Here is a 24,784-nt window from a genome sequence, read left to right on the forward strand (position 1 = left end):
AGAAGGAATGGCACTGGTGTGGAACCAAAGAGCTGTGACAGGGCAGGTTAGAAGTGATCATCAGCTGTGACAGACCAGGACGGCAGATCAGCTACACAGCCTGAACCTTTTGACATCCACAGAGAGCATTCCTGGCATTTTGGTTTTGTAACTCTCAGGTTAATTTTCCTCTGTGGAAATACAAAGAAATACCTCCCAGCATATTCTGTTCTCAATAGTCACAAACAATTCAGAGCAGAAGCAGGCCATATATAAAAAAATAGAAAAAAATTTACTTGTAGATTTAATTTGTAGGGTAATTTGAGGAGGTTTTTTTACTAAACCCACTTAAATCTTTTATATCCTCCAGTAGTGCTCCATCCTGTCCTTCCTACCTAGACATACAGTATGTACACACACACTATCTTCAGAACAAAACAATGCAACCTGCTGCTTTCAATGCACTTCCCCATGATAACTTATCTTTTGCAGAAACCTGTTAAATTAAATTGTGCTCTCCATTAAAGCCCTTCAAATAAGGCCTATGAACCTGAGGGAGCCTTTGTTTTCATATGCAAATATAGACATAAAAAAAGTAAAAGTCACTTCTAAACATTTCTCAAATCTTTGTTTTTCCATGTTTTTCCATCCTAGGACAGATAAGATGTCCCATGATGTGGAATCAACGCTGTTTTCTTGGCACTCTCTCTGGGCTGCCCTTCATGCTTCAATCCTGAAGGGAAATGAGGGGTTTAGAGAAGCCAGGCAGCCTCATATTCATGACAAAGAAAAATGCCTCTACAATTTGTAAACAATGCAACAAATGCCAGATCAGGCTGCCACCAAGGCATCCACTGAAAGTTCTCACTCGGGCACACGCACAGCACCCAGCCCTGACTGCATGAGAGGGATATGCCACACTCCATACTACCTCCAAGCACTGCCTAATCTGCAAGTGCTGCATGGAATTGCCTGTCCCAGTGACCAAGCCCTGCAGAGGGTGATAATGAGTTGTTGCCTGTGTTACAGATGTGATATTTTCACTGCACGCCTGAGGGTGCAGAACCCATGAAATTGTAAATAAAAGAACAGGGACAGGTTCCCAAGGGTCACATGGACCCGGGCAATCTGTAAACAAGGGCCTGCAGCAATCTCGAAGCAAAACAGAACCACAATCATCGTATGCTACAGGGACTGTGGGATTATGGGTTAAAATTCTCTGGGCTTCAAAATCAGCTTGCTCTGCTTTCAAGCCTTCTTTTTCTCTATAAAACATGCAGAAGTCACCACAAAGATAACTGAGAAACAAGGCATTTGGAGGAAGAAAAAAGCAGTGTGCTTCCCCAATGTCATCTACCAACCATTTGTTCCTTCACTCAGGAAGTGCTGACCTGCTTTTTAGACAGCTCAGGTTTGGAGCTCTGCATCATGGAGGCTGCAAACACCTTGGTCTGGTCTCTCAGGTTTCTTTAACCTGGTAACTTTCAGAGAAAGGAGCTGCTTGGAAGCATCTGAACCTTTGGCAAGGCAGCAGACTGTCCAGCAGGCCTGGCAGCCCAACCCTGCATGGCATGGGCTTGGATTGGCCTCGATACTAGAAAATTATTTGCAAAGCAGCTTAATAGCTTGTGCTTATTATGTTTGCCATATTTCACTGCTGCTTCCCCTTCAAAGCGTCTGTGCATTCTTGGACAGTGTCCCTTCAGAATGAAAGCCAGTTCTCCTTTAAATGACATCCCAGCAGATCCTCCACTGGGTAGCAGAGCAAGAAAGCATCTGTGACATGCAGATTCCTGAGCCAGGAGAAGGCAAGGTATGCAGGCTCTGGATTTATGGATTAGACATGCTGCCATGGCACACAAATCACTCTGCACTCAGTGCAATTCATTATCACAGTGCCATGGCTGGTCACATTTTTCACAGGTGCAAATAACGCCAAAAAGGCTTTTAAACTTCCATGTGCCAAGACTTAGTGATGCAGAGCCAGGAGCCCTCCTGCCTGCTCAGGGAAGCAAAACCAAAGCCAGCAGTTGTTCTGTCTCTCTGGACACACTGAGCCATGAAGGATTTTCAGCACCCCATGGCAGTGTCAACAGACTAAGCTGTCACAGGGCTGGGACTGTGCCTGCTCACAGTTCAGCCTCTCCCAGCAACTGAACCTGTTGAACTGCCCACATGCACCAGCAGCACCTTCTAACCCAGGTAAATTCAGCTAAAAATCTGCAGAACCCAAAAGCACCGGGTACTGCAGTGAAAAGCCCCAGGTGCTCGGGGCGGTGGTGCTGATGGAGCTGAGGCGGGAAGACGGAGGCCTGTGGGTCCCCTCATGGGGCCTCACGGAGCACCAATCTGAACCTCTCCACAGAGAAGGTTCCTTGGTGGACCTGTGTCCCTCCTTGGAGGTCGTGGTCATAGTGATATTGCAGGGGGTACTGGTGCAAGAGGTGCAGTTCCCAGAAGAAAAAATAAATCTGAGTTGGACCCCCATTTCCTTGAGTGCCTTGCTGCCACATCCAGTCAGGCCAATGCCACAGGGGTTAGTGCTGGAGGGACACAGCAAGGAAATGGCAGAAGGAGACACCCAAGGCAGAGCCCCATGTTACTCACCTCAGTCAGGCTGGCCCCGGCACACACAGCATCGAGAACGTCCTTCTGAGCCACCGACTGCACCGCGCGCTGCCCGTGAGGGGACCCACAGGCCTCCATCTTCCCGCCTCAGCTCCATCGGCACCGCAGCCCGAGCACCTGCGGCTTTTCACTGCAACGCCTGGTGCGTCTGGGGCTAGCGCGGCCCCCTGGGCTGAGCTGAGCCGAGGTGAAGCAGCCTGAGGCAGGGAAAAGCCTCAGGACTCCCTTCTTCCCCTCAGGCGGCGCCGGAGTGCCCGGACCGGCTCCTTCAGCTCCTTCACCCGTCACGGGCTCCCTCAGCGGCCTGGGGCAGCGGCCAGCGGGCCGCTAGGGGGCGCTCGGCGGCCGCGGGGCAGCGCCCCCTGGAGGTGTCCGTCACTGCCCCGGGTCCCTCACTGCCCTCCCTGTCCCGTGTCCCGCACTGTCCCTGTTCAGTCACTGCCCTCCCTGTCCCGTGTCCCGCCACTGTCCCTGTTCAGTCACTGCCCTCCCTGTCCCGTGTCCCGCCACTGTCCCTGTCTGGTCGCTGCCCTCCCTGTCCCGTGTCCCGCCACTGTCCCTGTTCAGTCACTGCCCTCCCTGCCCTGTGTCCTGTCACTGCTCCATTACTGCCCTCACCTGTCCCATGTCCCATCACTTTCCCCCGCCTGTTTGGCCACTGCCCCAGCCTCTGCCACCGGCTGCCCCGTCCCCACGGCTGCCAGCAGCCCCCGCAGAGCTGTTCTCGTGGCCGAGCTGCATTCAGTGTGAGCTGAGTGGGGAACGGACCCCCCGTGACTTGGGTTTGGGGACTGAAGGGCACAAAAACAGGTCGTTCACCTGCTGGTCACCCCACAGCCTGCTGGCCCCACAAACACCCTCCCCATTCCAGCTGCATCACAAAACAAGCAGCCACAAAGCGGCTTTGGGAGAAATTCTCTGTTTCTCCTGGCCCATGGTAAAAGCCAGCAGCTGCCAAAGTTAAACCCTATGGTGCACTCCAGTAATTTCTCCACCTGCCCTCAGGATTTGTTTTACTTGGCACAAAGTCTGAGGGTTAGGAACAGTCTCAGGGAGCACAACAGCATGCAAGATACCCAGTGCTGAATAGAAAAATATGCCCTTTACATCATCGTACATAATTTTATTTAAATTTTGCTTTATTTCAAAAATAATTAAGGGACACCATAAACAGCAGTAGGTACATCAGCGGGGTTTGTAGTCTGAGCCTCTCAAGACCAGATCTCTTGTGCCAGGCACCATACAGGCACAGTCAAACAATTCTTGTCTTCAAGATGAATTTCTCATAAAGATTCAGGGCCCCAGTTTCACTCAATTAAGTCAGTATTAAAACTAAAGTAGACTAAAAGGAATGCAGATAAGGTAAAGTGAGTGGGCTTCTAGACATGTCCTCCCTCTCCTAGAAGAACATTGGAAAAGATGCATCAAGCAAGAAGATATTTCCTTTCTCTTTTACTTGGGAAACCAAGGCAGGGGAAGACTAAATCCCTAGTCCAAAGCTCTTAATGCTGTCTGTGGTAGCAGAAGGAAACTATTTCTCCATTGTCCTAGCTCAGTACTCAAACAGTTTACTGCTCACCTCTGTCCTCACCTGACCCAGCACAACCAGAAGCATCCTGGGAAATATGGCTGGAATGCTGTAGGAGGGGAGGGATCGAGCACTGGAGCCCTTATGAGCTGTTTGAGTCAGTTCTGGCCGCTGTAGTTTATGATTTCCTTAGTCTACCAAACCACTTCCAGCTCAGACAAGCAGCCAAGATCATGCTAAAGAATTTAAAGCATTGAAAAAACACAAGATTTATTCTTTAGGAACACAGCAAAAGTCTGATCAGTTCAAGTCCTGCTTCAGACTGCAGTCAGGATTAGCTGCTGTACTAAATTGTCCCCTCTGGGTATCACAAACTACAGGACTTTGGCACAGCATCCCCCATAGGGAGGAGGGTCTTCTGTCTCGTGATGTTAATCATTGTTGGAGGGGTTTATTGAAGAAGATACCCAAGGGTCTCCCTGCTGGCCTATTTCTCGGGTGGTGCTCCGGACTTCAGCGGTCATTCTCCGAAATTTCCGCAGGTAGACAATGATGAGGATAACCAAGATAGACTGGAGGATAAGGAGGATGAAGAGGGAGAGCTGAGAGAGCAGAGCCAGGCTGCAGTACCAGTGCTGGCACGTGGAGACGATCTCATCCTCTGTCAGGTAGGCGATGATGCGGCCCTGCAGGTGCTCCGGGGAGCTGCACCTCACATCCCTGTACAGGCTGCGGTTCTGCTGCCACTGCAGCCAGGAGCGCAAGTAGAGGATGTCACAGGTGCATTCCCAAGGGTTGCCCTGCAGGTAGACTGCCTGGAGTCTCCTCAGGTTGTCAAAGAGCCCGTTGGGGATAGAGGTGAGCCTGTTGGAAGCGAGGTGGATGATTTCAGCTGAGGGACGGAAGGCAGTGGGCAGGTTTTCTACAGTCAGGTTTTTCAGTGAGCAGTCAGTAATGCTGGTGGTGCACCTGCATGGCACAGGGCATGTGGGTGTCACGAGTGGGAGGAAGCCAAGGAGGGACAAGAGAATTCCACTGTTCATTTTCACCTGCAAACACTTCCCCGGTGAGATTGGATGAGGTGGAGACCAGACACCACGCACTCTAGGGCTGACACCACAGCCAAGGTCTTTTGTTGTTTTGTTCTGAGGATGAGCTTCTACAGTTGGGTGAATTTGGTATCCTCCACTGGAGACACGAGAGCTCTGAAAAGAACAGAGTTAAAAGAGAGCAAATTCTGGTCTCTCAGTATAGGTGAAGGAATTTTCATGGTCTTTCAACCCTGGATTTGAGGAGGGATATGAATACATGGTACTGGAAGGCTTAGATGCAGCAATCAAAGATATTTTCACTAGTCTTCAGAAGTGTACCAGAGCTGCTTGTGTTTTCAGCCTTACTGGAGGTGCATTATCAGGATAGCCAAGAAAATTTCTATCAAGGAATCAAAAACTAGAATATGAACTTCCTCATGCCTTATCATAGCTCTGGATTACATCTTTAAGCAAAGCTTTGTTCATGCCAACTTCAAGAGGAGATTCAGAAATAAACTTACTGTTACCATGAGTAAAAAATAGCCTTTCTAGCCTTGAAAAGAAGAGATAAACAGTCTTTGGCTGCAGTGAAGGTGCTGACCACTGAGGATAGAGGCCAGTGGAGTTTTTCATGCTAGACACTGCTCCAGCAGGTGAATAATCACCTGTGCTGGGAGACATGGGTCAACGAGCTTTTTATATGTTACAGTCTCATGCCACTGCTGAACAGGAGCTGCTGTAACTTCTCTAGGAGAACAACTACACATACTTGCAACAAGACAGCATTTTTCTGTGCTTGAAAAATTGTAATTGTCAATCAATTAAATAAAATTTTAAAAAAGATTAGAAGGTAGCATTATTGACTTACCAGAGTAGTTCAATACTTGCTTTCTTGCTGGCTTTACAACACAAGAGAAAGGTCTCGAGGCAGCCCAGCCAGTGCAGAGTGTGTGCAGAGCTCTGTTCCCAGATAATCCCCTTGCAGCTGGCTGGCAAGATAAGGGTCAGCCTCATCCCAGGGACACCTCCCACATGAGGCCTTCCTGCAAGTCTGCTGCCTGTCACCGGAAGCTGAGGCTTCATTGAGCAAGTCTTCCAAGAAAGGGGAGCTGACACTGCTCACAAGAACACATTTTCTGGGAGATGCTGCCAGTACTGATAACTGTGATTCTGGGCCCACAGGCTCAGCCCAACAGAAATGTTATGAAGTCTCAACAGCACAGGAACTCAAAATGCACTTCAGACTGGAAGGTGATGTTACTGGTTTGTACCATACTCCCTCAGCACTGTGACCTTTGGTTTCCCATCTCATCAGGAAAATTTAGCAGAGTGGTGACATCTAGAACTTTCTGGGTGCACACCCTCAGGTTTCCCTTGAGGCTGTGACACAAATCTAGTTCTTATTAGTGAAAGATCTGCTGATAGACATGGTCTGCCAGTCCATCCATCATTCCAGAGAAAGACTCTTCAAACGGCCCACAGCCCTTGACAAGTGCAGTTACTGAGAAAGACTGACCACATGCTTTATTTAGAAGCTGCATATACTTCAACAAATACTTCAACAGGTAAGTCCAAGGACCAAAACTGCATTCAGGCAGAATCACATCTCCTCATGGCCATAGCATCTTCACAGACACTTCTCTGCCATCAGCCTGACCAGGCATACACTGCACTCCTTAGCCTAAGGCCACCAGAATCACATTATGGAACTGTTGCCCCATTGAACTCAACTCTGTTACATTGTGCCGTGGACATCCTAGAGATCAGAAATGATGAATGCCCTGAATGTGTTCATGTTAAGAGAATTGAGAGTGCTGCAGAATGTGGCCCTAACCAACGGAAATTTTTTATGCTCTGAAGAAAACAATTAAACTTTAAATTTCTACAAAATTGGTGCAGAGAATTCCAGTTGTTTCACTGTGGTGGCCGGGCAGAGTGGGAAAGATATCTTAGGCTAACAAACTAACCCAGTTTTTCCTGCAGAGTCTGCTTTCCACTTGGGAGCAGCTCAACTACAGCAGGGTAAGTTTGTTAAGCAAACTTACCTCATCTCATGTGTTCAGTGCTGTGTTTATTCACAGGCAGGTGTTCAGGCCAGGTGTGGCATGGAGCTGATCTGTGGCTCTGCATGCAGCATGGACTTGGCAATGCTCTCCTGGCTGCTTACAAACTGGATTTCCTGGGACTGGATCTTGCCCAGCTGACCATTGATGATTTAGATACCATTCCTAGGGAAGCTTGGATATAAAAGAACCTTCAAGATCATCTTGCTAGCTTCTGCAATAAGCAGGCCAGAAATCCCATGCAGGAAACCTGCCTGAAACCTGCTCTGACTGAATTAGACAAAAGGAGAAACAGGGTCAGTTTTGCTCTCTCCTGCCCATAATGTATCACCAATGCTGCTCAAGGGGGCTGAAGATGAAACAGAAAGAGGTTGGATTTTTGAATGTATTTATTTCACTGATCAATTCAGGTAGTAAACATTAATAATAATAACAATAATCATTTAATAAAATGGATATGTTTAAAAGGTTTCATTTTCTTTGTTCACAATGACAAAATGTTCAAACAGAAATTTACAAAAAAAAAATAATTATAATAACCTAACAGATGGACAGGAAACATAGAGCCTAGGAATGGAGCAGGGGGTGAGGAAGGTGCATGGCAGGAGCAAGCCAGCATTAAAGCACAGCAGAGTTTGTGAGGAAGAGCAGGGAATGCCATTGCAGAGCACGAGTGGGAGCCCCTCCTTTGAGGGGAGGCATGCAGGGAGGCAGCAAGGACTGCACAGGCAGGACCAGCACAGCAGTGGCACACAAGGAGTTCATGCCATGGATCCATCCTGTCAGGCACAGGGGCCAAGATGTACCAACAGCCCCAGCTGCAGCCTGGGATAGCTGTGGGTGGGACACCATCCCTGCAGCCACTCACTCAGCAGGGCAAAGCTTGGCAGAGGCATGGGAATGTGCCAGGGGGTGCAGGGATTGTATGTGAGGCTGTGGAGGGTTGCATGAGGGGAGGTGTTAAATTACTTTCCTATCCACACTTCTTGCTGCCAGAGCCACATAAGCTCCCTGTGCTCAGGAGTCTCTTCTCCACTTACTGTGAGAATTGATGCCACACTCCTTAAATAAACAGATTCCTTAAATAAACAGATTCCACCTTCCAGGTCAGAATCTGACCCCCTGATGTCCCCAAAAATCAGTCTCTAATCCCTTTCCAAGCAGTCCCTAAATTCTGGCACTCAGGCCAGGGAACATCCTACGGACACATGATTTCAGTGGTACCACCACCCCTCTGTGGAAGCCATCTTTGGTGCCTCACTCCTGTGTGGTTTTTCCTAAATGCAACTTGAACCATCTTTGCCAGCTGGTAGCCAAAGGCTTCAGCTCTCTGTAGAGGACAGGTTTGTGACCCTTGACTTGATGCAGGAGGCACTGAGCTGATGGAGAATCCCCAGGTGGAGGGATGGGCAGATCCACCCTCAGCAGCCCTGCCTGTGAGCAGCAAACCCTGTGCTTTCACCAGCACACAGCACCTCTGTGCACAGCCCAGCAACAAAGGTGTCAGCTGCTCCATGTCCATGCTAAGGGGAAAAGCTCTCCTTTGTCTTCTAGGAATGAATCTGTTTGAAAGAGGAAAATCTCCAGGTGGACAGGGCTCATTTGCAACAGAACATCCTCCTCACCAAGATTAGTGTAAGAAAAGAGGGGACAGGTACTTCAAGATGTTTCCTTTTATGTCAGTACAGACAAAGCTGAGAACTCAGCTGTCCACCTTCCAGGAAAACCTGGAGGAAGCTCCTGTTTCAGGCTACTCCACTGCCCAAGTAAGCACATCATGCAGAGAAAGGTTATACTTCCTCTCAGGTGCCTCAGTCCTTCATGTTACTGAAGTCAAGCTGAATCCTTCTGCTCTCCTAGCATGGCACTGCCACTTATGAGCCCAAAATAAGGGAGCATGAAAAAAAACCATGAACATTGTTGAACGCTGCTCTTGCCTAACATACACAGTTCTGTGAAAGGGCTTCCATCCTTATTTTGTCCTTCCACACGGTGCCAGGGTCTCTCCCCTGCCCCTACAGCCCATGCACTGGCTAAGCAGAGTCTCTGTACAGTGAATAACTGGAACCAGCCAACCTACTCACCACCTGGACAAACCCTGACAGGGACTCTGAAGCCCCAGGGAGGATTCAGACAAATGCAGTGCCTAGTAGCAGAACCTAGGGCCTGGCTATTCCTGGCCAACACTGAGCTTCCTACCCAGGGAGATCTACTGGGGAGATCCAGAGATGGAGGAACAGACACAAAAGGGGAGAGGGGGCAGAGGAGTCAGGCAAGGAGCAGAAGGGCCCAGCCCATGGCTGCAGTCCCTGGAGTCAGAGGGAAGAGCCAAGTGTCTCTCCCTCCAACAGCCCTGACTCCTGTGAGCATGGCAGTGTTGCTGGCGAGCCCTGCCCTGTCAGGCACATCACACTCCAGGGCTCTGCTCTGGCTGTACTCAAGTTAAAAATACTGCAGGAAGCAAGAACAGGACAGGAGCTGCTGCCCAAAGAGTGCTTTTATCTCTGCCCAGCAGACTCACCAGCCTTCCCAGCACTAGGGCAGGAAGAGCCAAGGAATAAGGAGGGGGAGAAGGGTTGAGTGCCTGGGGGAAGGGCAGGGGAGCAAGAGCCAAGCCTGCTGGGCTGTGCTCAGCCCCACTCAGTGACAGTCCTGCACCTGCCAGGCTGACCCAACACCTGCCCACACAGACTGCCTGCAGATCTCAGTACAAGCCTACAAATGTGCCCCTTCCCCCAGGAGAAGCCTGGAGCCAGCTATGTGCTCATGGGACTGCAAAGCCTGGGGCTAGGGGACAGGTCTGCATTTTGGGTTGGATTTCAGCCCTAGGGTTTCTACCCCCTCCAAAGCAGTCTTGGCAATTGCTCTGGATGCCACAGTGCTTTTCAGAGCAGACACTGAAGACACACTGCCGGTGATGACCAGAGCTAAACCATGAAACACCCTCACCCAGCTACTGCAGGGCCTTAGGGTTCCTCTACCAATGCCTCCAGCCTGCTGTGGGAGGCAACCATGGCAGGGAAAGTGCTCACTCCCATCACCTCCTTGCAGGCAATAGTCAACAACTCAACCTCTCTGCCAGAAAGATGTAACTGAGAACAGTTTTCTTGTAACCAGCCTCCTTGAGGCACTCAGTCTCTTGCTGTTCAGTGCAAACATCCTGGAGTTTTCTTGATAGGAAGAACAAAACCAACCAACTAAACAAAAAATCCATAAAAACCTGGACAGGATACCAGGCAATCATCAGGACTCCTGAGCAGGTCAGTGCACAGAGGAACCCCCAGCCCCAGTTCTCTGGGCCAGCACTGTCCCCAGGCTGAGAAGCCCAAGCAGCACAGGTCAAACTCACAGGAGGGTATGGCTGCCTTTACAATGCTTGTGCTGGCCCCAGACAAGGGGGACAGGGACAGGGCACAGCAGCTCAGTTGGGAGTAAACACCTACGTGCAGTGACACAGATACTTTAAGTTTGTACACCAGAGAAACCAGGACTTTAAATACCAGAGCATTCCCAAACAAGAGATTAGTACATAGGAAAGGGGGATCTTTTTCTTTTCTTATTTTTTTAGGATGCCTTAGAGACGTCCCAGGCTAGTTTCTTTAAAAAAAAAAAAAAGGAAAAAAAGAAACAAAAGAATAATTATTAAAAAAGAAATACACATCAGTAAACTGTTAAGTGAACAGCCTCCTCCACAATCCAGCTGGTCAAAAAGCCAGCACTGCTGCTAATAAATTAGAGGGTGCGGGTGCAGCTCTTGCCCACAAGTCTCTATACAACAGGAAACCTTTTCTAAATGTTCACAGCTCTTGCCAGGTCTCAGGTGGTCACTGGGGGATCCCCTCTGCCCTCCAGGTACCTGCTTCTCACTGATCCTGCATCTGCTGCTGCATCTTCTGCAGCATCTCTTGCATCCGCCGTAACTGCAGGAGACACAGAAGAGAGAGTCAGAAAGGGACCGGTGGATCCACACTTGGCAGCCCTTGGAGCTGACAAGGGGATCCCTCAGGGGGTGTTAACTCCTGCCTGAGCACAGAGGCACCATGTCTGGGGTGGAAGGGAGCTGTGTTTCCCTGGCAGAGGAAGCCACAGCTTTCAGCCCTGTCCTCCACCCCAGGAGCCCACAGGGGGACACAGGAGTGGGAAGCCTCAGGACCACCTCTATGGGGCAACCCTGGAGAGACTCCTGGGATTCCAGCTCCAACATCCAGGAGGCACAGGCACAAATGGTACTCACCTCCTCATCCTTCATCTTAATCAGCTTCTCTGTCTCTGTGTCTGGTGTTGGGAGAGGCAGGATAGGAATGGGGCTTTCTATCCTGTTGTCCTGAGTCAGCTTGCTAGAGAGATGGAGAGAGGGGAAGAGCAGTCACTTGTGGTCCAGGATGGCTGGCTTTGGTGTCACCATACAATGACTGTCACTCCCCATGGTAGAGCCACCAGCAGTGCAGCATCACACACCCAACCAAGTGGAGGGGCTGTAGGGCAATCCAGTCCAGAGCTGTGGCATGCACTTGGATGGAGAATGAGACCTTCTGTTCAGCAGGTGGGAGGCATGAGACAGGCACAGCACAGCAGCCTTGCTCTGAGGGCTGGGGTGCCCATGACTGTAGGTAGGGGACACAGGAAGGAGAGGACTTTCTTTCAAATGACTGGAGCTCTGCGTACATGAGGAGGGAATGGTAGTAACCAAAGAAGTCTGGGCTAAAATTGGAACTTCAAGATGCCACTTGCACGTGTTCACCACTTGGAGTCACCATTGGCTCATTATTGAGAAAATTCCAGCCTTGGAGCTTAGGATCTCCTACCAAAATGACTCTAGAAATGGCCCTGTACTGGCTTTATGAAACTTGTTCACTGGCAAGGAACTAATCAGTACCAAACTGAAGCTTTCTCTAGGCATAGCAACCACTTTTTTGCTGTGCTTTTCTTTTAATAGACACACAGCCTAACTAAATAGCAGCTGTGACACTGTTCACCCAGCTCTAGCATTTAACATAGTTATTTTGGGACTCCATATACTTGCTGCTGAAAAAAACAGGCTTGTCTGCTATGCAAAAGTACAGGGATACAGTGTATGTCAGGAGAATGTGCCAACCTGCACCTTGGCACACATGCAGGTCTGCTCCTTGCTGAAGCACAGCCATTCTGCTCTGCAACGTGGCAGCACAGAGCTGCCCAGCCAGGGCTGGCAGGAAGTGAAGGGAATGGTTCACAACAGAGGAGCCAAGACCTACTTAAAGACAAATTTTTTCATCAGTATAGCAGTCATGGAAGAGAGAAAGAAAAGGAGAGGTCTCAAATGAGAAGCCTGTGAGTGTTCTCTCTTCTGTTTTCTGATCATTCTGACTAAAACCACAGAGCACCAAATGCAAAGGGAAGACAATGCAGAGAAATCTTTGAAGATGTCTTGTCTTACTAATTGCCTGAGCCCTGTTGTCTGAGAAACAGCAGCATCCCAAGGGTCATGCTATTATTTAGACATAACTACAGACCACAGAATGCATTCCTGTTTGGCAGTGCACACAGCTATCCCTCACCAGAGAGATGGCTTATCCCATTTTATTTGGCTGGATGTATTTCATCCACTGCTAGAAACAGCTCTTCAAAAGAATCTCCAGGCCTATTTCTTTATATCTGCATGAGGAATCCTCAGACAGGAATGTGGATTCTCAGAAGCATTCCTGCCTTGGGTTCAGGCTGTGGGAAACATGCTTGGATTTGCTATTTTAGTTCCCAGTGCCATTCTTGGAGGCTGCAGCCCAGCAAGTCCCCAGCAGATCCACAGCCTCCTGACCAATGGGCTGTTGTGAGAGCAACCCCAGCTCCACAGAGGGTGACAGACCCCTCCCACCAGAGGTGGGGACCCACCTGGTCATTTGCTGGATGCACTGAGCTCGGTAGTTCTCGTAGTGGACATCACAAGTGACGTCCTTCAGGTCGTGCATGTGTGTCCGGATCAGCATGTTCCGCAGCTTCACGAAGTCGCAGTGAGCCTGGTTTTCCACTGGGGAAGCAACAACGGGAGAGTGCTTGGATCTCACATCTCACCAGGCCTCTCCAGGGAGCCCCTTCTCAGCTCCTGGACACACAGACTGCACTAAAACCCCATCCCAGGGCTCCTTCCTCATTGTCCCCCACCACTGCCCTGGCACAGGCCTCAATGGTGCCCTGCACTTATCAACACTGAGGCCAGGCTGCTGAATGCACCACGTTCCCAGGACCTTTTCTGTGTAAAAGGATTAATTAAGCACATACAGCAGAGCCCTGAGAGAGGATCCACGTAATGGGATGTCACTGGGATGAACCGCAGTGAGCACAGCTGGTGCTGGAGGTAAATTGCTTGTCTGATCAGAATTTAGGACTTAGCAAAAGGCCCCTGTAGACAAAATCAGCCCCTGAGGGGCAAAGCCAAGAGCAGGCAATGGAGAGCTGAAAGAGCTGCTGTTGCCATGGGGAGCCTGGCTCCAGATGGTGCTGTGGGAAGCACTGTGCTGTTGTGATGATCTCTATTTGCCTCTCTGCAGGGCTGGGGAAAACCAGCTGTATCGGGCACAGGGGTTCACAAAGTTGATGCAACTGCCTCTGGAGCTATTGAGGGAGCAGAGCCAATAGCTGAGCAGCTCAAGCAGCCAGCACCAGCCCATGAGTGTAAACACAAGCTTTTGGGATTTAAAGCTGCAAAGTCTTAAAGCAACAAACCAGCACGGGCAAATCAGCAAAAGCCATTCCAGGGTTATTCTGCCTAAGAGCTTTATGAAATTTCTCCCTTTAGAAGGGAAGAAAGTTGGAGACAAACACTGTGCATCAGCACAGCCTCCAGCCCAGCAATTTCAGCACTTACAGGAGCAGCAGCAGAGGAGGGAGTGCATGAGGTTTTCTGATTGTTTGGCTGAGGGCAACAGCTTCACCCCAGAAAATAAACAGGCAATGCCCAGCCTGCCCTGCTTAATGAGAAGCCATGTCCTAGTGCACATTAAATCTTAGGCATTCATTAATTCACAGTGGAGCCTCTCTTCCTCAGTCTGCAATGGGAGGGTTACTGATACACTTCCAGTAACACAGACCTCCCGAGCCAGTCCCAGTGCCTCTGTCTCTACCCTATCTTGTGCCAAAGGTTGCACAGACAGTCCCAGCTCTCCCCTGCCATCCCTGCTGGAATGCTTGTCTGTCCTTGCCCCTCCTCCCAGTGCTCCCAGGCTCCCTGCTTACCTTCCACAATGCCCCAGGGGTAGAGCCGTCCCCGGACCCGCTGGCCTTTGGCCTCCACCACGGTGTTGCTGCCGATGACAGCGAAGGGAGCGCTCTCCTGGAACGAGAGGCACCGCTGAGCCCAGCTCAGCCCATGGATCCCTGCCCCAGGGGCCAAGCTCAGGCACAGCAGAACAGCAGGAGGAAGGTGCTGGTAGGAAAGGACATCCACATGTGCCACAGAGCAGGGTGCCACAACCCAGTTGCAGAGAAAAGCCGAAAGCACTGGGATCTACAGGCAGCCTAGTTCCCAGCCTGAGCTCAGCTGTCCTGAGGGAAGCTGTGTCTGCAGGTGCCTGCATCCCTTCATTAAGGGGAAGCTCTACAAGGAAGCCAGAGCAAAGAGGCTGGGACACCAAGCAAGTGGGACAATGAATGCCAAGAGCAGGAATGTACAGACCGTGCTCCTCTCTGCTCAGAAGGGAGTCAAAGCCCATTGCCCCCCTCTGACAGGAGAAACAAGGCCATAGTGCATGCACACACAGGCTTGGGAGGCAGTGAGGAGTGGGCTGCTGGGGCCTCCAGATATGCCTCTATGTTGTGTCCCCCAGTGCAACTAATGTGCCACAGTGGTGTCTAATCACTCACAAATCTCTCCTCCTTGCTGATGGCATCACCCACAAACAGGGGCTCAGAACTGCTGTACCCAGCTTTCATATTAAACACACAGGCTGGGCCAGATGGAGGAAAGACTGACACTGCCTGGAGGGAGAGCAGAAGGGCTGTGAGTTCATGCCACACTTGACTTCATGGCACCAGCAAGGACATCAGCACCTTTTCCAGGCCATCTGCCACATGAGCCAAGGCTGTTCCCTGGGTAGCAGTAGCACAGGCCTTCAGCACAAGCAGGGCAGCTCTGGCTTCTTCTGGACTGACCCACAATCCATGAGCCTGGTTCCCCAGACCCTGCTGAGCAGATTCCTTACCTTCAGCTCTCTGTCTTGCTGCTTGAATTCCTCATCTTCATCAGAGTCACACTCAGGAAACTGATATACTTTAATGCCAAATTTGTCGATCTCTTCCCGGATCTATGTCCATGCAAAACAAAAGGAAGTAAAACTGAACAATACAGAAATGCTGGGTTTGTTCTATTGTGCTACCATGGTTTGCTATAGCCTACAGATGGCAAAAGGATTTGATGTTTCTTCTACAGTCAACCTCTCTGCTGAGAGCAGGGCACAGCTGCAGCTGTATGTGCAGATACTGTGTGTGTGTGTGTGTGTATATACACACAAACATGCTGTACAGACACATAAATACATATATGTCTATCTGCCCTCCCACCTCAGCTCATCCCTGCCACTACTTCAGGTATAACCCTGTACAGAAGGAGCATCTCACCCTCTCCTTCAGCTTCCGGATCTCGGAAGGGATCAGGCAGTCGGCTTTGGCAATCAGGGGCACAATGTTCACCTTCTCATGCAGAGCCTTCATGAACTCAACATCCACAGGCCTCAGCCTGCAGCAGGGATGAGGGACACTGTTAGCAAGGACACACTGGGCAGCTCCCCCTCCAGCCTCTCTCACCCACCCAGCACAAAGGGAAAAGGCCAGCACTGTCACAAGAGCCTGCAGCAGCACTGGGACAGCCCTCAGCTGGGGCTGCACCTCCAGGAAAGCTCTCTCCAATTTTAGCTGCTGAGTGTCTCATACAGACACTGGCTGGGTATCTGCTCCCTTGCAGGCCAAATACTGCCCAGGCCACAGCCTGGGGTCTCCCTCCAGCTGTCCTGTACCACAGGCAGCCAACACAGCCCCTTCAGCTGCTCCAGGCTAGGCTGACACATGAGCCAGCAAGGAGCAGGGACAAAAGGCAGCTTAAAACTCCCTTTCCTACATATCAGTCCAGCTTAGCTAGATGGAAATATACAAGTCTGCATGGCATTATTTCTCCTGATTTTCAAATCAGGTTGTAAGGCCTGAGGGAAATCTGCTCTGTCTGTTCACAGGCTGTCTGTCCTGCCAGTGAGGGGAAGGGAGTGCTGTGATGCTTAGCAGAGGGAGAACATCCAGACAGTTCCTTTCCTGTGCAAACAGCCCTGGCAGTGTACAAGCTGCTACAGGGCAATCCTGGGGCACAAGGGTCTTCCCTCTGCACTGAGTCACCCCCCAGGCCTGGAGTGTGGGCTCTCACCCGTGCCCAAAGGGAGAGATGAAGTAGAGGCAGCAATGCACTCGGTTGTCCTGGATGTTCTTCCGGTTCAGGCCACTCTCATCACGGAAATACTGCTCAAACTGCTGGTCAATGTAGTCAGTGATGGGCTTCCAGCTGGGAAGGGCAATTCAACCAAAACAAATTCATCAGTAGTGTCTCCTGTCTCCTAATGCTGTGAGGTCAAGGACTAAAAGGAAGGCAGCAGTGCCCTGCTCACCACTCAGTGTTGTTAACAGCATCTCCAAAGCCTGGTGTGTCCACTATGGTCAGCTTCAGCTTGACACCCTTCTCCTCAATGTCCACTGTGTGCTTGATGATCTCCACTGTCTGGTTGATCCTCTCTTTGAACAGGAGCATGTGAGTTAAAGCCAGACAGTAATGCTGGGGATCCCCACTACACCCATGACAAGCCAGCTCCCTTTTACCACTGAACACAGGGAGTAACACAGGTTTCAAAAACCCCAGATCATGCTCTAAGGAGCCTCAGGAGGGTGGTACTGCAGGGGTCAGCAGCAGGCAGACAGACTCCAAGAAGATACAAAAAGCTCTGAAGTGCCTGTAGCCCAGCTGTTCTGAACATTTTGTCCAGTCACTGGGGAAGGGGAATCCTTACCATACTCCAGCATCCAAGAACAAAAGACAAACCTCAATATCTCATCCCAAACATCTCATCCCCAATAGCTCATCCCAAACATCTGCTCTGCAGTTTCATCTTCCCTTCAAAGGACAGAAGAGCCCTACAGCCAAACTGTTTTTGCTCAATTCTAGTGCCTTAGCAAACACAAAGGAGAGCAAAGCCAAACAAGAGGGCTGGGATCCAGCCAAGCTTGTAGCTGCTGCTGGAGCAAGGAACCAAAGTGCCAGTCCTTAGGACAGTCCCATTCACCCTGCTTTGCCCCCAACTTACCCTCTGCATTGAGGAGCTTTCTGTCTTTGTAGAGGTCTGTCAGGAACAGGCTATTCACCAGCGTGGATTTGCCCAGACCCGACTCTCCTAATTGACAGAGCGCAAAGGGGAGGAGAAATAAGCAAGCAACATGACACACTAATTGACTTACAAATGAAACTTTGAACAAGGCTTTGAATCCTGAGCCAGAGGAAGCAAAAGAGACAAGCTGTCAGGAGCTGTTTATTGGCACTACATTTTTCCAGTAGTGGAAAGACTTTTGCTGCAAGATGTCTCAATCCTTGTAAAAATGTGATCTCCCAGCTCCCCATTCTTCCTCTCCTTCCTTTCCCTTGTTCCCTGTTCAGCCCAGAGCCTTCACCACCCAGAGCAGTCACTGTTGGAGGAAAAGCTTGCTCGAGTGGGTTATGAGGGGTCAGGAGGGGCCTGTTCCTCCTGGGGGAACTGAAACAGGCTGAGGAGCAAAGCAAGGCCTGAGAGAAGGACCAGAACAGAGTGAGGGGAGGGTCCAGGTGCTATGGAAGCACCTAAGGGAAGTGAGGAGAGCTGGCTTCCCCCACATCCCCACTGTGTGGCCCAGCCACCTCCATCCATGGGCAGTCTCACCTGCAACCATGAGGGTGAAGTCGAAGCCCTTCTTCACGGATTTCCGGTGCACCTGGTTGGGCAGAGTGGCAAAGCCCACGTACTGCTTCTCATGGTCCTGTGGGGCAGAGGTGGATGGCAGCAGGTCAGAGTGTGCCACCCCTTCTCCCTGAGCCTCACACAGTGACAGGGAGTGGGACTCAAAAAGCCCCTGGGGCAGAGCCAAGGGCTGGAGGAGAGGTGGGTCCCTGTCCTGCCAGCAGCGCAGGGCAAGGCACACACCTCCTCTGGGCTTAGGGACTTGGCCCTTCCCACAGGTGGGCACAAAGGGACATGTCCCAGGCACAGCCCTGCTTGGCTGCTCTCCCAGCAGCTTCCCAGCACAGAGAGCACAAGGGAAAAAGCACATCCCACCATTCCCACCAGAGAGCTGACAGACAGCCTTCCTAACTCAGCTTCATCTGCACAGTCACAGGCTCCGTTCACAGCAGGGTCACCAAATGCCACTTCTCCCCAGGTCATTTCCACATCCCTCTCTCCAGAGGCACGTGTGCTACATGATGGAGAGCTCTGTAATTAGCACCCTGGGGCTTGCACAGTCCTGAGCCTTGTCTAGAGGAAGGTACAGTGGCTCAGCTTCTGCTTGACCTGAGAGAGGATTATTTCTTGCTGTGTCACAGCCACTCCTGGCTGAATAAGAGGAAATCCTGAGTAATCTCTTGTGTTATTTCTGAAGACCAAAGTTCAAGGAGCATGGGAAGTGGAAGGATGTGGAAATATTGATAATAGAACTAAGATGATTTTGGTGAGGATATTACTTTTAGTATTACTGGAGTGTTACCTACCACCCAACCACCCCCAAGACAGAGCCCCTTGTCACTGAGTGCTCCCTCACAGCACAAAATCCACAGGCACCTCACAAGCATAGCACATGCTCTGTACAAGCACACTAAGCCATTCACAAATGCCTGAGCTAGAGACACCATAGACTCTGCATTTCACTGAATATAATCATACCACTGGTATTCACACCACAGACACATCCAAGGAGCCAGGAGTTCCTCAAAACTGGCCCTAGCTCCTACTCCATGGATGCCTTCAAAGACATAACTGTCCTCACCCATTCTCCAGGCACAGCAGGGAGCACCTCTGTTCATAAGTTTAACTATCTCCATTCCTGAGCAACACACTCAAAGAAATACAAAATATGATACACATTTTGTGCCAAGCTTAGGGCAATGCTGACTTGCACCTACTTCCACACTGCAGGTGGGCAACGTCATTCCCAAGCAGCTCTCTACAGCTGCATGTCCACCTGTGTGAGAATCCCTGGGCATCCTCAGTCTGACAGACTGCAAAGTTCCACTGGGGACACTGATCAGGGAAGAGAGAGTCTCCTCCTCCCAATTTATGGCTGCTCTGGAGCTGCCCACTGAAATGGAACAGATGTGGCTGATGGCCATGGTGGCCCAAGGACTCTGTCCTTTAGCATTGTCACTGCCTTCCAGCAATTGAGGTTTGGTTTGGATCTGAAACTTGGTCATTTTAGCCCTGAGTGATTGTGGGTTCTGATCTCCCTCACCTCCCATAGCTGAAGCAATGTTGTTTCACCACCCCACAGTCCAGAAGGCAGGAAAGGACAGAGAAAACTAAATTAAAGAAATGGGGAGAATTAGAGAGCACCCAAAGTGCTCCACTGCAGCTGTAATGGCTGATCTAAGAGGCAGTGACATCCAGAGCAGCAGCAGGACCCCGGGTGATGAGTGATGGCAGCTCTGATGAGCTGCATGCAGCAGAGCAATGCCTGCCTGGGGGACATCACAAACCGCCACCCAGAGGGCTCAGCAAAGGGCAATGAGGTGTGCAAAGCAGAGAGAGAAACGTGATAATGGCAAGGTCACAAAAACAAGGAAGAAGATTCTGCTTCCAGCCTCTGTCTGAGCACCAGAGCTGTCTCCCAGCTGCTTCACTTCCTGGTCAAACACATCCATGAGCACAGCCAAAGCGGACACGTAACAGCCAGCTCCTCACAGTAAAAGGTCCAGTGTTTCCCAGCAAGCACCACAAACATACAACATACTTCCCTTTTGTGCTTCTCCTGCCCTGATCTTTACCAGACTTTGGAAAGACAACAATCACCTGCTCTCTCCAGTGATCTGACATGTGAAATAGTACTAGTAATGTGCTGATGAAACCATGGCTGAAGCTTGGGGTGTGTTTCTCTTGTTTTGCTTGGGTTTTAACCTAGATGACTAAGGGCTGACAATGGAGACACTGGGGAGCTGTGCTCTGGTGCAACTCCACTTACTTCTGCCAGGTGTAACTGGCTGAACCTGATCTCTCATTTCTGTTCAGCCCAACAAAGGGAGCATGGATTTGCTGTACCTCTGGTTGCCTCCCTATAGCTCCGTGGAATTATGATATTCAAAATGAGCAAATCCCAGCTGGTGCAGGACACTGCCCTTTACCCATGACTCATGTAGTCATTTCCCTTACAAAAGGGAAGGTCAGTGCTGAGTGCAATACCAACAGAAGAGCTTTCCTCACTATGGGAGGCAGCCACACCTGTGAGGGGAAAAACCCTGTCCCCAGCCATGTCTCCCTCTGACCAGCCATGGACACACTGCAGAGCCCTGTCAAGAGTGAAGGCAAGAGACCCAAAGTGAGTTGTGAGGAGGGATCCCCTTCTTGTAACAGCCCTCTCTCAGGAGCAGCAGCGTGGTCTCTGCACCAGCCTTTACTTGTGGTTCTGCAGTGTGTCCATGGCTGGTCAGATGGATGTATCACCACCTCTGCCAGCATGGCAGCATCAATATGGCACTTAAAGGAGCCCAAGTAGCCTCCTGAGCCTGGTGTGTGCCTTGCTCAAAGTACTACACCACTCACCCCCTCCAGGTACTACCTGCAGAGCAAGCATGCATGGGGTGGAGAGGCTGGGAGGGCTACTGCCAGAGACAGGGGGCTTTCTGGGTTATGAAAAGCTAAAATCCATTAGTTAGATGAGAGGCTTGGATAGAGGGAGTTCCTAAATGCAACACAGTCTTGTGCTCTTGACCCTCACAAGCCAGGTCCCATCAAGCTGACAAAAGCCAGGACAGCTGGTTCCTGCACTGCACTTCCCTTGCCAGCTCCAGCTGTCAGGAAAGGGCCTTGGCCAGCCAAGCCAGCAACACTCTGGCACAAGGAGCCCCTCTCCCACTGCCTGCTCCACGCTGCTGCCTTTGTTCCCACTGGCATCCTGCAACCACGTGCCTGGGAACGTGCCCCACACCACCACAGAGGCCACGAAGAGCTGTGGCCAATCTTTGGGACCCTATCACAAACCAAAGCACTCCGAGGCCAAGAAAAACTCTCCCTTGGCACCTGCTTGCTGGTTCACCAGACATTACAGCAACATGTCACATCCTCACATCCTCTAACACCCGGCCGAGGTGGCCAGGGCTCCCCTGGCAGCCAGTGCTCTCCCTGGGAGTTCAAGCCAAGCAACAAAGCCCTGGGTGGGCTCAAGCCCTGTTCATGCTGGAGGCGTAGAAACCCTCAGGATGTGTTGCACAGAGGAGAAGCTGTCCTGGTACTGAGGCGTTCACAGGGCTGTCTGCACCTCCCAGGCAGAGTACAGCCTCCATCACTGCTGTCCTTCCCTCACCTCTCTGCTGGATGTGCCGTTTTAGCCAACCCAGATCTCACGTGACTTCATTCAGCCTGGGGATAAAAGGGGCCTTGCTGGGTATATTCAAAAGGGCTAAAATTAAACATCATGGGACCACAGCAAATTTGAAGAATGATCCGTGTCAAGGTCTGGAGCAGAAATGACGGAGCTGTGCTAGGACCCTGGTGCCTCTGCCTCCTCAGGGGGAAGGGGCCCTCTCGGTGTCACAGCCTTCAGCACAAGCCATCCAGCTCCCTCCCAGGCAGCCCTTCCTCCAGCCTGTCCCCTCCGGCCAGGCACGGCCGCCACATCCGCGTCTGCACGGACCAGCACAGCCCAGCCCGGGAGGAGAGGCAGAACATTTGCTTCCTTTCATTGCAGAAAGCTGCATAAATTCACAACACAAACAGCCCCCGAGGCATCTGCCACGGACATCTGCTCCTCGGGCCTGGGGCTGAGCACAGGAGAATCGGCAAAACCACTCGGCCACCAGCATTCGCTGAAGAGAAAGAACGCGGCCAGCAAAGCACAGCATTAACACTGTTAATTAATACAAATCGGAGTGCGTGTGGGCATACATAGCGCTGCTGCCCTGAGCCTCCCCATGCACGCACACGCCATTCAGGCAGGGAATCACTGCATCGATGACCGCACAAAAGCGCCGCGCATCTCCCCGCGGCCCCTCGGCCCCGCTCCCCTCCTTTCTGTGCCCGCCGTCCCTCCCTTACCGGCGGCTTCCCGCTCCTCTGCTCCTCAGAGGTCTCATCTTGTGCTGCGCGCGTCTTCTCGGGCACCATCCTCCCCCCTCCTGTCCCCGCTGCTCCCCGGATCGCGCAGTGCTATAAATACATCCCTGTACCTTCAGCTTGCCCGGGTGGCTTCGCTGTGCCTGCGTGCGGGGAGACAGCAGCCGCTCCACTAACCGCTCCTGAATAATGATCGAATCCATAACCGCGGCTGGCAGGACGGACGGACAGCCACGGCGGGCCAAGGGAAAAAACCCCAACCCATGTGTTCCTTCCCAGCCTTCGCTAAATCCATGCGGCAGCCCCCCCGCCTACGCGTGCACACACACGCAGGGCTGGCTCGGCTCGCCTCGGTGCCGAGGAGGAGAGCCGAGGAGAGGCGAGGAAGGCGAGGAGGCTCCCAGGCAGCTGCCCGGGATTTCCTGCCTCCGCCTGTGCCGCGGGAGGAGCCTGCCAGCGAGGACAGGACAAAGGCCACCGCGGCCGCAGGCCAGAGGCGACGTCTCTGCCCCGCCAGTGTCCCGCGGAGAGGCTGCGCACGTACCGGATGCTGTCCCTGCCATCACTCTGACTCCGTGTGACAGATGGGCCTATTCAGCTGCAGGATTTCTTACATACCCTGCCTGATGCAGCCCAGACAAAGGTTTGCTGGAGGAAACCTGCTCTCAGCAAAAAAGTGCTGCCTCTGGCTGTGTGGGTGAGGGTCTCAAGAGTCCACAAAGCCCCCAAAAAGCAGGGTTCAAACATAACCCCCAGATCGCAGTCCTGGTTGACGTGGCTCTGTCCTCACGTGGTGCAGGCTCATCTCTTGTATAGTCCAGGCTCTATTGCAGCCTCATCTCTGAATCCAACTGGAATAGCAGCTGATGCATTCTGGATCTTACAGCAACCATTCAAGCTCTGAAGATGTTTCAGAATAAGGAAGTATCTGTGTGTTCATTAGGCAGATGAATCCAACCCAACAACAGCCCAGCACACCAAAAAGTTATTCAAATCTCACATCTGGGTTCTGAACCTTCCTATAAAATACGCCTTCCAGCTTTTCTGTGCAGCCATAGAAACTGAGCAGGAATTTATATTAAACAGACAAAAGCTCCTAATTTCATATAATCACATCATTCTGGGAACTGGGGGGTTAATACCACAGCCTGTATAATGAAGTGACAATACCACAGCATGTATAATCAAGTGACAGGAGATGACAGCACTGGTGGTGCTGGAGGAACCTGTCCCTTGCCTCACAGGGTTCCTGAGCAGCTTTCTGCTCACCAGTGGGAAGGACACAGGCTGCAGCCATACTCCTGCCTTACTCTCAGCCAGAGCTCCTGCTGCTTCTCTGGGATCTGCAGGGCTCCAGCAGTGACTCCATAGAGTGCCAGACCAGCAAGGCCTGCCCTGGTCACCTTGGGCCACAACCCAGGGCCTCCACCATGTACCCCAAGTCTGGCTGACACCAGGGTCTATTATAAGGTACTGAGTCACTATAAGGTCCAGTGGCCTCAAGTCTGGGAGCAGCTGTGAGTGTGCACAGTGAAAGAAGAGAGGAACCCCCCCCAGTGTTTTATCTGCACTGCCATCCTATAAGCTGATGGAGGGTGATGTCAGAAGTCAAAGGCACAAGGTCCTAGAGGCTGATAAAAACAAATGGAGGAGAACTGGGAAACACTCCCAGAGCAGGAAAACCTCTGCCATACAACAGCTGCCATACCACATGCATGAAAACTTTCTCCAAACCACCCTACTCTGCCAGCAGCATCCTTAATTACACCACTGAGTTTTGTTCCCAGTTGTTTCCATGGGTAGCCGTCGAGCAGAAGGCCTGGACTGAGATCCAGGTGTGGCAAGAATTGCCACTGCTCAGAACACATCCCTCTGCTGCATTGTTCCATTCCCCAGGGAGCTGACAGCCCTGCATTGGTCTCCTTGCCCAGTGGTAGGTGAGGCCATGCTCACAACACCTCTTCTTCCTCCTAGATTCACCTAATCCTCATTTTCCAGGACTGGGGCACTCTTCCACCAGGGTCTGGAACAGGCACATGACTGAGGAGCAGTGACAGCACCACACTGCCTGCACTGGGCAGCAAGAGCAATGGCTTGTGGCACACCCAAGGTGCATCCAAACCTTCTTAAGATAACAGGAGGTTTCACTAGTCCTTCCACACCATAAACCACAACAGCTGCAAGCAAACCTTCTCCAACTCCCATGAATTCTCATGGCTTGGAAAACTCTTGTCTGAGTACCACAGGCCACATGGCCACCAACCA

At 51.3% G+C, this 24,784-nt stretch overlaps 2 protein-coding genes across 5 annotated transcripts in view; both read right to left on the minus strand.

Annotated features, from left to right (window-relative positions):
• Positions 1–3,709: 3,709 nt before the first annotated feature.
• GP1BB (glycoprotein Ib platelet subunit beta) lies at positions 3,710–7,508 on the minus strand. The gene has a single exon (XM_036393159.1). It carries the CDS (start codon positions 5,176–5,178, stop codon positions 4,567–4,569), a length of 612 nt encoding a protein of 203 aa, XP_036249052.1. The 5' UTR covers positions 5,179–7,508; the 3' UTR covers positions 3,710–4,566.
• Positions 7,509–7,600: 92 nt separating this feature from the next.
• The window catches only part of SEPTIN5 (septin 5), a 42,089-nt gene continuing 24,905 nt past the window's right edge, over positions 7,601–24,784 (minus strand). For 2 of the 4 annotated variants that reach the window (XM_036393155.2, XM_036393156.2), the window contains exons 2-11: positions 18,146–18,242; positions 17,540–17,626; positions 16,850–16,973; positions 16,612–16,746; positions 15,819–15,936; positions 15,404–15,505; positions 14,439–14,535; positions 13,098–13,233; positions 11,464–11,566; positions 7,601–11,149 (exon numbers count right to left, since the gene is read on the minus strand). In XM_036393155.2, the coding sequence (XP_036249048.2) occupies positions 11,093–11,149; positions 11,464–11,566; positions 13,098–13,233; positions 14,439–14,535; positions 15,404–15,505; positions 15,819–15,936; positions 16,612–16,746; positions 16,850–16,973; positions 17,540–17,626; positions 18,146–18,155 (969 nt within the window). In that variant the 5' untranslated portion in view covers positions 18,156–18,242 and the 3' untranslated portion in view covers positions 7,601–11,092. Of the gene's footprint in view, positions 11,150–11,463; positions 11,567–13,097; positions 13,234–14,438; positions 14,536–15,403; positions 15,506–15,818; positions 15,937–16,611; positions 16,747–16,849; positions 16,974–17,539; positions 17,627–18,145; positions 18,243–22,501; positions 22,596–22,632; positions 22,899–24,784 lie in introns of those variants that run through there. The other 2 variants (XM_036393153.2, XM_036393154.2) reach the window with 2 other exon arrangements.

The sequence above is a fragment of the Molothrus ater genome, chromosome 18 (assembly GCF_012460135.2).
Source record: "Molothrus ater isolate BHLD 08-10-18 breed brown headed cowbird chromosome 18, BPBGC_Mater_1.1, whole genome shotgun sequence".
NCBI lineage: Eukaryota > Metazoa > Chordata > Aves > Passeriformes > Icteridae > Molothrus > Molothrus ater.

Bases quoted from the DNA above. Each gene is read 5' to 3' on its own strand.
- GP1BB (XM_036393159.1), bottom strand. From the start codon at position 5,178: ATGAACAGTGGAATTCTCTTGTCCCTCCTTGGCTTCCTCCCACTCGTG.